Here is a 13,743-nt window from a genome sequence, read left to right as displayed (position 1 = left end):
TTTCGCTGGGGGCCGCCACCGTGCGCTGCCTCATTAGACAACAAGGGGACATGTTTTCGGCGCCGGTTCGGGGCGGCCCGCGCTGTACTCCGCCGCGCAGGCAACCCGCTTTCTTTGTGTGCGCAAACAACGGAACGGCAGCACGCGGTGCAGGTGGCAGCACTGACATCGGCTGGCAGGCGCCGGTTGTTGTCAGTCGCCCGTTTCGGACGTACAACGCTGGCCGTCTCGGCGTTCACAGTTTATAATGCGCGATAAAATGATCGACCTGGAAGGTTTAATAGCATTGGTTTATGAGAGGCCAGCAATATGGGACAGGGAGTCGAGAAACCACTCCAAGAGGCACGTTGTGGAAAAATGCTGGGCTGAAATCAGCAGTGAGATGAAAACTGATGGTTAGTAACGAATTATTATTATTTTTATCCTGTCTTTTCATCTTTAGAACACCGTATTACAATTGTCCTCCTGACGATATCTGCTTCAACTGTTCATCCGCTTCTTTAGGATAGAATGCTTCGTCTTCCCGTGTGAAAAGTTTATCACAGTGTCTCATCAACTTGAAAGTTTTTGTCTCTTTGTCCCAGTGTCTCATCATCAACATGATGGTTGTTGGCGTAAACTACGAGAGGGAGGGAGGGAGAGAGAGAGAGAGAGAGAGAGAGAGAGAGAGAGAGAATAGGCTTACTGAGTTAAAAGTCCAGATGCAGTTTTTGTGAAGTTTTCGCTCTGGTCAAGGCTTCTTGTTTCTAGCGCACATCTGTTAGGAATTTTTGGTGGAATGAACTTCTGAAATTTGTTTGTGCGGTGTAAAAGTTAAAAAAATCTCGTAAATGCCTACGTGCTACTTCTCTGCTTATCAGAAAGTATGAATCTTCTACGACTCACATTTTCAGTGTTCTCTATGAGTAATTAGCTTCTTTAGTTTTCGCGGAAGCATGGTGTTACTATACTCAGTTATAATGCAAACAAAAGCCCCTCGGTACCCTCATCGACTGCTCGCCGCGTACAATGCAGATAAACCAGATGTTGTCACGCCACCGGAAATAGGCCCTTTTATGTATCAGTTGATAAGTTGTTGTTCAAGCATGAATGACAAAATGAGACACGCTTAAGCACTGAAAACCTTGACTGTTTTCTGTTAATCGGCATATTAATGTTTAACCCATGCAGTTCTTTTTTAAAATCCCACTGCACAGTCTCTTTCTCTGTCACATCAGTTGTGTTCATGTGGTTTTCTTCGTATGCGCTGCGAAAACTTGCAAATTTTGCTTCGTGTTCTGTACAGAAACAAAGCTGCGGAAAATCGTTAAGAAGCAGCGAGAAACAGATCGTGCTTAACCAGTTCGAGAAGTTTTTAGAAAATGAACATCCGTCGGTACCAATAGCAGAGTGCAGAAATACCATTTGCGTTTGCCTGAACTTCATGTCGAGTGTTATTCGGCTCGCAGGAAGAAATACAGAACCCACACAACACGAGGGTACGACAATCGCGCGATTTGGAAACATGTAACTATTTTGTGAAAATAGCTGTGGGATCAAAGTTTTCTTCACAAATGATGATCATCTCTTACAAACTGTACTAAAATGAGATTTGAAACTATAGGGTTTGCCAGCTGGTCATCGCTTTTACCAATCACTTACACAGGGAATTTAGCCCTTTTGTTGTTCGGATCTGCATGAAGCACCTCTAGGCTAACCTTCGCCTCGCACGGATGGAAAGACGGCGCCAGCAAGGCAACACTATGTGATCAAAAGTATCCGGACAACTGGCTGAAAATGACTTACAACTTCGTGGCGCCCTCTATCGGTTATGCCGAAATTCGGTGTGGTGTTGGCCCACCCTTAGCCTTGATGACAATTTCCACTCTCGCAGGTCCGCAGCTCGTGGTCGTGCGGTAGCGTTCTCGCTTCCCGCGCCCGAGTTCACTGGTTCAATTCCCGGCGGGTTCAGGGACTGATGACCATAGATGTTAAGTCCCATAGTGCTCAGAGCCATTTGAACCATTAAGAAATTCAAAACATCCCAAAGGTGTTCTATAGCATCCATGTAAGGAATCTGTGCAGGCCAGTCAATTACAGGGTTGTTACTGTCGTGTAACCACTCCGCCACAGACCGTGGATTACGAACAGGCGATCGATCGTGTTGAAAGAAGCAATCGCCACCCCCGAATTGGTGTTCAGCAGTGGGTAGCAAGCAGGTGCTTAATACATCATGTAGGCCTGTGCTGTGATAGTGCCACTTAAAACAACAAGGGGTGCAAGCCGCCTCCATCAAAAACACGACCACATCATAACACCGCCACCTCCGAATTTTACTGTTGGCACCACATACGCTGGCAGATGATGTTCACTGGGCATTCGCCATACCCACGCCCTGCCATTGGATCGCCACGTTGTGTACCGTGATTCGTCACAGCAAACAACGTTTTTCCACTGTTCAATCTTCCGATGTTTACGCTCCTTACACCAAGCGAGGTGTCGTTTGGCATTTACCGGCGTAATGTGTGGTTTATGAGCAGCCGCTCGACCATGAAATCCAAGTTTTCTCACCTCCCGCCTAACGGTCATAATACTTGCAGTGGATCCTGATGCAGTTTGGAATTCCTGTGTGATGGTCTGCCTATTACACATTACGACCCTCTTCAACTGTCGGCGGTTTCTGTCAGTCAACAGACGAGGTCGGCCTGTGCGCTTTTGTGCTGCATGTGTCCCTTCACGTTGCCATTTCACTATCGTATAGGAAACAATGGACTCAGTGATGTTTAGGAGTGTGGAAATCTCGCGTACAGACATATGACACAGGTGACATCCAATCACCTGACCAGGTTCGAGGGTCCGTGAGTTGCAAGGACCGTCCCATTCTGCTCTCTTACATTATCTAACGACTACTGAGGTCGCTGATATGGAGTACCTGGCAGTAGGTGACAGCACAATGCACCTAATATGAAAAGTATGGTTTTGGGGATGTCCAGATACTTTAGATCACATAGTGTACATGAGAGTTGCGTTGTTGCAGCACAAACGTGCTATAATCATACGTAACTACTCGACAGGTCGTGATTTACGATTCGTGGAGAAGGAATACATAGCGCAATGTTTTTTTGATATTAAACTAACGACGAACACAGATCAGAATCCGATATTATGTCAACAAATAAACGAGAAAATAAGCGACATATTACTTCATATGTACATATAATGTTTATTTTAACATTTCCTACATGTTCATTTCGTAAATACAAATGAACCGCCAATAAAGCAAGTCTTCAGTTGTACACTGAGGGGTTATTTACTACATATGCTGTAATACTAGCACGACAAAGGTAACACGTAATATATCTATTTAATCAAGGTCTAATATTCGTCCCTAGTTTTTAGACGGAATATATTACTGGCATCGCCTTGTGTGCAAACAATGGAGCGACGATTATTTATTTCCGTAGCCTTAATTGTTTCTTCTGGCGTAACCTGAAAAACACATCACTGGATGTGAAGCAATAATTTCCTGCACTGTACCACTCATTGCTACACCTTGTATTGTTCCCCTTTCAATCAGCTGGGTTTGTAGGCTCTTTATGTGACTGTCGAAATCAGCTTTCTGGAGTAAGCATGCCGTTTAGCCCTGAACACGCAACATATGCTGTTGCATTGGTGGAAAAAGTTCGCAGCGCACATTACGATGGGGACGTATGAGAACTACTACACCTTCCACGAGTTGCAGAACCGTAAGATAGTACAGGAAAACTCGAGGCTATGCAAGGAAACCAGAATCAGGCCCGAGAAGATCAATATTGCCAAGAGATTATCACTTCTTGCAACTTCACGTTCTCTGCAACCGTCTACCGCCACTGAAGCACGAAATCTATTCCATTAACTTCGATGGGGTCAATGTCATGTGTGAGAACTGTCCACTGAAGAGTGGAAGCAGTCAATCCTCACGCTAAGAAACCTTCTACAGGTCTAGAATTCATCAGCGAGCACCACACAGCTCGAATACGTTTTACAAGGGAACATCGCGGCTGACGAGCACAACATTAGGAACGAATGTTGTTCATCGATGAATAGCGATTTAGCCTGCGATCTCCTGACGGTAGAGTGAGGGTGTGGAGAAGGGCTGGGAAAAGGTTGTGCCCTTGCACATCTTCATCCAGGACGCCTTTGCACGGTGGTGCTCTGATTCAAATGGTTCAAATGGCTCTGAGCACTATGGGTCTTAACTTCTGTGGTCATCAGTCACCTATAACTCAGAACTACTTAAACCTAACTAACCTAAGGACATCACACACATCCATTCCCGAGGCAGGACTCGAACCTGCGACCGTAGTGGTCGCGCGGTTCCAGACTGTAGCGCCTAGAACCGCTAGGCCACCCTGGCCGGCGGTGCTCTGATGGTGTGGGCAGGAATCAATAAGACCACAAGAACGGATTTCATCTTCAGGGAGGCAGGAAGCCTGACAACACATCGGAACGTGGAGAAAATCCTTTTGGAGCATGTTGCGCCTTACACTAAATTTATTGGTAACGATTTTACATACCAGAAATGCATGCTCACATCGCCAGAACTGCAGGAGTAGGATGAAGGCCGGCTCGAAGCTGTGATTTGAATCCTATTGAACATGGTTGGAATCTGCTGGTAAGAAAGGCCTGTCAGATCTATTCAGAGGCCATTCTGGTCCTATGTGAGGCCCTACTGAAAGTGTGGTAGATGATTGCTCGAGAGGACAGTGCAGCATTAATCAGGAGTATGCTTGAAAGGTTCGATGACTGATTGGTGTCAGAGAAAGTAATACACATTTGAAGACGCAGAGAGAAGTCTGAAGCGAAGTGTAGAAAATAGAGGTGCATTACCTTCGTGAGCCTCTTCAAAATTTGCTTTAAGTGCAAATCCATTCGTGTTACTTCTGTATCTCTGGCTTAATTTATTTATAATCGTTTTATTCTTCCTTATTAGATACCTATGTGGGAGCGTATCATAATATTTTATTTTAAATAGTAGATTATTGTCATAAAAATGAGTGATATTAAAAATACAGAAATTCAAAATACTTTAAGAAATTGGAAGTGTTGAATTTTTCGTGACGATCACTCTACCGCATAATTCAAAAAGAAATAACAGATTTCAATTGTTTATTACAAACTATAAAAGACAGAAACACATTGCGCAGCCCACTGGGTAGAGGAAGGCTCAAAGTCTTGACACAGGTGCGCTGTTGTTAGTTTGTAGTAACATGGCAACGACACAAGAGAAGAAATCATTTTGTGTGTTGGCATTTGCGCGAAGTCAACACATAGTTCACGTGCAATATCCATTGCTAGACGCCACCTCTGCACAAGCAAATTTATGACCGATGTACAAAATTCTTGGAAGCTGGCGGCATCTGCAAAAGGAAGAGTACTGGTCGACCACGCGCATCTGATGAAAATGTCGCGCTTATCAGTTCACACGGAGCCCTCGTAAGTCCACAAGACAGGAAGGCCTCGAACTTCAAGTTCCTCAAACAAAGGTGAGTTGTGGTCTGTAATGACGCCTGCATATGAAGCCTTAAAAAGTTTCATTTACTGAAGCAATTGCGTTCCGACGACCAAAACAGAAGGTACAAATTTTGCATTTCAATGCTCCAGGTTAAGTCAGACGTCTTTTTTTTCGAATAACTCATCTTTTCGAACAAATCGACTTCTATCTATCGAGTACAGTAAAACGCCGTAATGCAAGAATTTGGGGTCGCAAAATCCTTGCGTCGTCGTCGAACAGGCAAAGGCTCGCCGAAACAATGTGTTTGATGTTGTTTATGTTCACCAAGTTTATGAACCTTCCTTTTCTGCGGAGAAAACTGTGACAGGAGTGTCGTACCTAGATATGCTACAAAACTGGTTGTTTCATCAACTTCACGAAGATTCCACAGTTCTTCTAATTTTCATGCATGGTGGCGCCCCATCCCGTTTTCACCTTGAGGTGTGACGTCATCTTAACAACACAGTTCCACTAATCTGGATTGCAAGAGGTAGACAACAAGATCTTGATCATTGCTTTTGGCCTCCCAGGTCAGCAGACCTCACACTTCGCAACTTTTTCTGTGGTGGTCATGCGTACAATGAAACGGACTATCATTTTGGTGTTTCTAGAGCAACGCATGGTGCTCACATTTGGTGCCTGGCATATTATCTGTGCTGCGAACATAAAACTTCAAACCTTCCTCTAGCCAGTAACATGTTTCTATCTATCATGGTTTGTAATAAATAACTGAAGTCTGGTCTTTCTTTTGGAATAAGCCTGTACATCTGTTACAGTTCTACTTTTATTTGACAGTCATCCCACAACCTGCTTCCGACTTTTCCCTTGACTGAAGTCTAAATCAATTAAGTGCTGGTGAAAATCTTCCGGGTCTACTTTTCGATACCAAACCAAAGGCAATTGGTTAGCCTTTCGTTAAAACATTCCTTTTCTGTAGTCAATCCCTTCTCATTATAAGGTTTCTCGAAGTTAGGTAACAGTGGATACGCCTCAGACCCTACAAATACGTACGGAGCTTCGAATTTCGTTTAAGCCAAGAAGCTAAGTTGCAGGACGTCCAGGTATTGCCCTTTAGTATCATGTGGAGTGTAAATATTTGAAATGTGTTACCATCATTCTGCTTACCAAACCCACCGACACCGGTAGTTATGAACCTCTTGTTGGACAATGAAGAAGAAGCTATTGCAACTGAAAAATCGATCCTAAATTCTTTGGACACGATTCTGACAGTATTTGGAAAGTTTCATATATTATAAAGTTCTTCCGCTTTCTGTCTGAAAGTCTCCTTTGTTGGCATAATTATTTGCTTTTGTTGCTGTTCCTCCCACATTGCAAGAATGTAGTCCCAGCAAGCACGTTGATAGCCATTAATACACCCACTCCAAAATTGTATGCAACACCCAAAAGAGATCCAATGGATTGTCACCAAAATGAAATCGTAAAGTAATATAACTTTTAATTTTCCTTTATCACCTGTAATACTTGGTATGAGGTTAAAATACTGAATCATCAAAAATAATTTGTTTTCAGAGACCGTGCTAAGAAAGAAATGGAAGTATCTAAGAGACCAGTTTGCAGTAGAACTTGGAAGAAAGCCAGCATCAAGATGGCCTTATTTACATTTGTTAATGTTTTTGGAGGACTTTGTGAAAGTTAGAAAGCCAGGAAAAGTGCGCCGCATCTCGGTATCGGAATCAACTGAGTCTGCAGCATCCACATCTGAAGAGCTGCCAACAGAAGTCTGCAAAACCTGTAGGACGGATGCAGAACCATGTGATCTCAAAATGTTGGCTTCATCACCGCAGAGCGTAAGCGACGTTTCCCTAGAAGCTGAAAAGACATGTTCAAGTAATAAGCCGTTATTACTTTCGTCCTCGCAGTTGTCTGATCGAGAGAAGAAAGGAAAGAACCGCCAACTAAAACATTATAAAAAAAGCGTTTTAGAAAAAGAAAAACTCCAATATTCATTGGCAAAATACCACAAGAAAAGGCATACAGATGACCTCGACGACGACGGCGATGACTGCGACGAACTGTTTTTGAAAAGTTTAATGGTCCACATTAAAAAAATTCCAGAATGTAAAAAATTATTATTTAGGAATAGGATTAATGAGGTAGTACAAGAGTTTGCCTATCCAAATCAACCAACATCCCACATAACAGAGTAGTCTCCCTCTACTCATATTCTACTAGTTGGCTTGGAATTAATAATTACAGTTTGTTAACATGTTTTCTTGTTACTTGGACACTTCCATAAATCCACTGGTAACTATTTTGATAGTTTTTAGATGAAATTTTGAACATTTCAATTTTTATATTTATCGGAAAACAATGTGAAATAAAGAATAACTACAGAATTATTTCAGTACTGATTTCATTTACCTTATTGTTACTACTAGTTTTTCTTCTGGCTTTCTGTGCTAATTCCATCTGCCAATGTTCAACAATCTGGCCTGCCGGAGTGACCGTGCGGTTCTAGGCGCTACAGTCTGTAGCCCAGCGACCGCTACGGTCGCAGGTTCGAATCATGCCTCGGGAACGGATGTGTGTGATGTCCTTAGGTTAGTTAGGTTTAAGTAGTTTTAAGTTCTAGGCGACTAATGACCTCAGAAGTTAAGTCGCATAGTGCTCAGAGCCATTTGAACCATTTAACTCTTGTGCAGAAAGGTGTGCAGTATACTGCTGCATCCATTTCCAATGAGCTACCACAAGAATTCAAAAATCGTAGCAGTAGCGCTTTCAAATCGAAATTGAAGAGTGTCGTCATGGGTTACTCCTATTCTGTTGATGAGTTACTTGAAAATTTAAACTGGTTCTTATATTGTTGATTGCGTTTACTTAAACTAATGGTTTGACTTTTTTTGGATTCGTAAACATTTTATTTTATCTATTATTACTTTTATGTTATTTCATGTACTGACACATTCCATGACCTTGAAGATTTGTTCCTCAATTTGAACCTACGGAACAAGGCGTGTAAATAAATAGATAAATATATAAAATTGTTTTGATCTCTCAAATGGATTTTAAACAGAAGTACTATGTATCGTTGTAAACACAGCCGTTGTCATCTAGAAAGACGGGAGTGTGCACAGCACACTCATCATGAAGATGTAGGAAGAAGTAGAAAGAAGGACAACTCTTGGCCACAGAAAATCCTACAACCACCCTGGTTCATGCATGCTGTAATCAGAGTGAGAGATCCCAAGTTATGAAACGAAAAACACTCCCAAAACACCACAGAACCACTACCAGCAGGTTAACTGAATAACTCAGTTACGCAGGGCAGGTAACTGAGTTATGCAGGTCATGCTGGGAATACTCTGACATGCGGCTGCTAAAACGCTTATATGGCGCCGTTCACCGAAAGTCTAACCGCACTATCCGTACAAGTCAGAAATGAGCTCCGTATGCTCACTCTAAACACACCAGCAAGTCCTGTGACGTCATCTCCGAACTCGCCGAGGCCCACAAGAAAGACTGGCTGCGGCGTATACGTCACAGCACTTGACACTGCAGGTCTTACGAGTGCCAGCAGCCGTCTCTGGGGTGAGGAATGAGTAACTATTTCAGACGAGTTTAATAATTCTTGACTGCGCGTTTACAGGGTGTTTCAAAACTGACCGGTATATTTGAAACGGCAATACAAACTAAACGAGCAGCGATAGAAATACACCGTTTGTTGCAATATGTTTGGGACAACAGTACATTTTCAGGCAGTCAAATTTTCGAAATTACGGTAGTTACAATTGTCAACAACAGATGGCGCTGCGGTCTGGGAAACTCTATAGTACGATATTTTCCACATATCCACCATGCGTAGCAATAATATGGCGTAGTCTCTGAATGAAATTACCCGAAACCTTTGACAACGTGCCTGGCCGAATGGCTTCACATGCAGATGAGATGTACTGCTTCAGCTGTTCAATTGTTTCTGGATTCTGGCGGTACACCTGGTCTTTCAAGTGTCCCCACAGAAAGAAGTCACAGGGTTTCATGTCTGGCGAATAGGGAGGCCAATCCACGCCGCCTCCTGTATGTTTCGGATAGCCCAAAGCAATCACTCGATCATCGAAATATTCATTCAGGAAATTAAAGACGTCGGCCGTGCGATGTGGCCGGGCACCATCTTGCATAAACCACAAGGTGTTCGCAGTATCGTCTAAGGCAGTTTGTACCGCCACAAATTCACGAAGAATGTCCAGATAGCGTGATGCAGTAATCGTTTCGGATCTGAAAAATGGGCCAATGATTCCTTTGGAAGAAATTTATTTCACACAGTCATGGTTCAAATGGCTTTGAGCACTACGGGACATTCGTACACAACAGTAACCAATGACTACTGGATCCTTCCACCCAAGACGCGATTCAGTGTCGTTTACAGAGTTATACTCACAGAGATCGGCTTACGTTCGATAAGCGTCGCACAATATGGCGTGAAGGCAAATTTTTAAAGGCTGTCAATTAATCGTTGCGACTTGGACACGAGAGCCATAAATAAAACAGCTCTTTGCAGTGTAGTGGGGCAAGACACAGTGATTAGCGTACAATCTTCACGTACAGGACGTGGAAGATTCGAATCTCGTCAAATGTAGCGAAATTTTTTACTTTTCTAAATCAAATCAAAAGACTCTGCTTATCATTTTTATTCAGTCGATTGGTTATAATGTAATTGTTTTTATTTCTAATATTTTATCACATCATTTTCATCATCGTGTTGATTTTGTTATTTGCTCTTGTTTTTCTTCCTACCATTCTTTTTGCATTTGGAATGTGCTTGTGTCGCCTATAATCTGCGGCCATATTCAACCAGGAACACGATGGTCTTCTGTCTCGGTAGTGCCACGTGGCCGTCCGGAGCCTGGCTTTCTCGCGACCGTACATTCGCGTGACCACCGCTGCAAGCAGTCTTGGACAGTATCTACATTTGTGCTAGTCCTCCTGCAGTATCGCAAAAGGAACAACCAGATTCTCGTAGTCCTATTACACGACCTCGTTCAAATTTAGTAACTTGTTGGTGCCTTCTGGACAAACATCAACTCACCACGCCTGATCTAAAAAATAACTAACGCGCCCGACCGTTACGGCATGTATGTAAAGCAAACCTACTAGCGCCACCCATATGCGATTGCATGATTTCTGAATTGACATCATCTTTCAGGTATAGAAATACTCCGATCACTCAACTTCGTTTATGTCGCACAACTCCTTCTTAGTGTTGCGATTTCTTTTCCGCCAGTGTTTATGCAACTGCAGGTGGGCACGGATAATGCAGGTGATTCCACCTGCCAATGTGCAGAATGGCTCTGAGCACTATGGGACTTAACATCTATGGTCATCAGTCCCCTAGAACTTAGAACTACTTAAACCTAACTAACCTCAGGACATCACACACATCCATGCCCGAGGCAGGATTCGAACCTGCGGCCGTAGCGGTGGCGCGGTTCCAAACTGTAGAGCCTAGAGCCGCTCGGCCACTTCGGCCGGTCAGATTGTTGAACATCGGCAGATGGAAACATGGTGTAATTAGCATAGAAGGCCAGAAGAAAAACTTGTAGTAACAATAAGGTAAATGAAATCAGTACTGAAATAATTCTGTAGTTATTCTTTATTTCACATTGTTTTCCGATAAATATAAAAATTGATATGTTCAAAATTTCATCTAAAAACAAGAGTTAAGGAAGTGCGAGTTCTGCCGAGCGTTAACTGAGTGAAAGCTACTAATTCGTGGGAATAAGCTGATATTGTTAACAAGAAACGACAGTAAAGAATATACAGTAAGTCAAGAGGCCAGTGTCAGATTACCCAGCCTAGTGAGCATGGGTCTACAAGAGGTTCGCGAACGTACACCACTCATTGCCCGAATCGCCAGCTTCTGAGCCAAAAATATCCTTTGAGAATGGGAAGGATTGCCCCAAAATATAATGCCACACGTCATAGCGAATGAAAATAAGCAACGTAGACTAAATTTCGTGTCGAACGAGCACTTAACTCAGCTGCGTCGGGGATTTTCCCCGCTCAGGGACTGGGTGGTGTGTTGTGTTGTCTTCATCATCATTTCATCTCCTTCCGGCACCCCAATGTCGTGTCGAATGTAATAAGACCTGCACCTAGGCGGCCGGGCCTGCCCCGTAAGGGGTCTCCCGGCAAATGACGCCAAACGCTCATTTCCATTTCCTTCAGATACCGTGCGAATAGTAAAAATGGGAGGGAGCACTAAGATTTTTGCACAAGATCCTGAACGTGGTCTACCCACGACAGTTTACTATCTACCTGAACACCTAGAAACTTGAACAATTCAGTTTCACTAACCACATTCCCATACTGTGAAATTAAATCATCAGGTTTTGTGGAATTGTGTGCTATAAACTGAAAAAACTGAGTCTTCCTCTCATTCAGCGTTAGTTTATTTTCTACAAGCCATGAACTTAATGTCATGAACTGTACTATTTGAAACCGAGCCAACGTTGCACATAACATGCTTTACAACCAAGATAGTGCCATCAACAAACAGAAATAGACCTTAAAATTTTCCGTACAGTCGGCCATGGGATGGACATTTTTTGTGACCTTGCACGAGCTCAGTTGCAGCAGCAGTAACCTCGTCAGTGACTTCCACCGGGATGAGCCGCCTTGCTCCTCCCGTTGCCACGCCAAGCATACCCATGTTTTCCAGTTTCGTTTCGTCATCACCTCTTTAAACCATTCAATGGCATCGCGCCTTTCCTCAGACCTTTCCGCCGGCGATATTCTCTCAATCTAGCACTGTAATTGCCGTAAACAGTTGCATTAACAGCACAGGGTCCATCTTATCGATAGACATACTGTTCACTCACGTTATAGCTTCTCAAATGACAGCGTGGATGCCTTTTAGTGTAAAACGCCAGATTGGTAACAGGTGCCCAAAACTTTAACCAGTTTCGCATCCGAGCATTAGCATATCTATCAAGTTTCGCTGCCATACAATAATTAGAACTGTTACCATCTGGAGAGTACCTTTCACTACTCCAATTGCAAGAGGTAAGAAAAACGCGTTTTCTAGTCCATTTTGAAATGTTACTAATCTTTGACTAATTGCGTATAACATGAACTGCTAACACCAAAATTTAAAGCAGAACTTTCAGACCTGCTTACATTACTAAAATGCTGTATCGCCTGTACTGTATGTAGATTTATGGTTGTTGTGGTCTTCAGTCCTGAGATTGGCTTGATGCAGCTCTCCATGCTACTCTATCCTGTGCAAGCTTCTTCATATCCCACTACCTACTGCAGCCTACATCTTTCTGAATCTGCTTAGTGTATTCATCTCTTGGCCTCCCTCTACGATTTTTACTCTCCACGCTGCCCTCCAATACTAAATTGGTGATCCCTCGATGTCTCAGAATATGTCCTACCAACTGGTCCCTTCTTCTTGAAACGACTACCTGACACTTAAATCTATACTCGACGTTAACGAATTTCTCAACCTCAGAAACGCTTTCCTTGCCATTGCCAGTCTACATTTTATATCCTCTCTACTTCGACCATAATCAGTTATTTTGCTCCCCAAATAGCAAAACTCCTTTACTACTTTAAGTATCTCATTTCCTAATCTAATTCCCTCAGCATCACCCGACTTAATTCGACTACATTCCATTATCCTCGTTTTGCTTTTGTTAATGTTCATCTTATATCCTCCTTTCAAGACACTGTCCATTCCATTCAACTGCTCTTCCAAGTCCTTTGCTGTCTCTGACAGAATTACAATGTCATCAGCGAAGCTGAAAGTTTTAATTTCTTCTCCATGGATTTTAATACCTACTCCGAATTTTTTTTTGTTTCCTTTACTGCTTGCTCAATAACATCGGGGTGAGGCTATAACCCTGTCTCACTCCCTTCCCAACCGCTGCTTCCCTTTCATGTCCCTCGAATCTTATAACTGCCATCTGATTTCTGTACAAATTGTAAATAGCCTTTCGCTCCCTGTATTTTACCCCTGCCACTTTCATAACTTGAAGGAGAGTATTCCAGTCAACATTGTCGAAAGCTTTCTCTAAGTCTACAAATGCTAGAAACGTAGGGTTGCCTTTCCTTAATCTTTCTTCTAAGATAAGTCGTAAGGTCAGTATTGCCTCACGTGTTCCAACATTTCTACGGAATCCAAACTGATCTTCCCTGAGGTCGGCTTCTACCAGTTTTTCCATTCGTCTATAAATAATTCGCGTTAGTATTTTGCAGCTGTGACTTATTAA

General features: G+C 42.9%; 1 protein-coding gene across 1 annotated transcript; it reads left to right on the top strand.

Moving 5' to 3' along the window:
• Nucleotides 1-201: 201 nt before the first annotated feature.
• On the top strand, nt 202-7,785 carry LOC126279006 (uncharacterized). Its single transcript, XM_049979385.1, has 2 exons — nt 202-395; nt 7,043-7,785. The coding sequence occupies exons 1-2, from the start codon at nt 248-250 to the stop codon at nt 7,678-7,680; spliced, it is 786 nt and encodes a 261-aa protein (XP_049835342.1). The 5' UTR covers nt 202-247; the 3' UTR covers nt 7,681-7,785.
• Nucleotides 7,786-13,743: the final 5,958 nt, after the last annotated feature.

The sequence above is a fragment of the Schistocerca gregaria genome, chromosome 6, assembly GCF_023897955.1.
Source record: "Schistocerca gregaria isolate iqSchGreg1 chromosome 6, iqSchGreg1.2, whole genome shotgun sequence".
Lineage (NCBI taxonomy): Eukaryota > Metazoa > Arthropoda > Insecta > Orthoptera > Acrididae > Schistocerca > Schistocerca gregaria.
Note: the sequence above shows the minus strand (reverse complement) of the source record. Positions and strands in the feature narration are given on the sequence as shown.

Coding starts and splice junctions, on each gene's coding strand:
- LOC126279006 (XM_049979385.1), top strand. CDS start 248: ATGCGCGATAAAATGATCGACCTGGAAGGTTTAATAGCATTGGTTTAT. Junction 396..7,042: donor CAGTGAGATGAAAACTGATG/GTTAGTAACGAA, acceptor ATTTGTTTTCAG/AGACCGTGCTAAGAAAGAAA.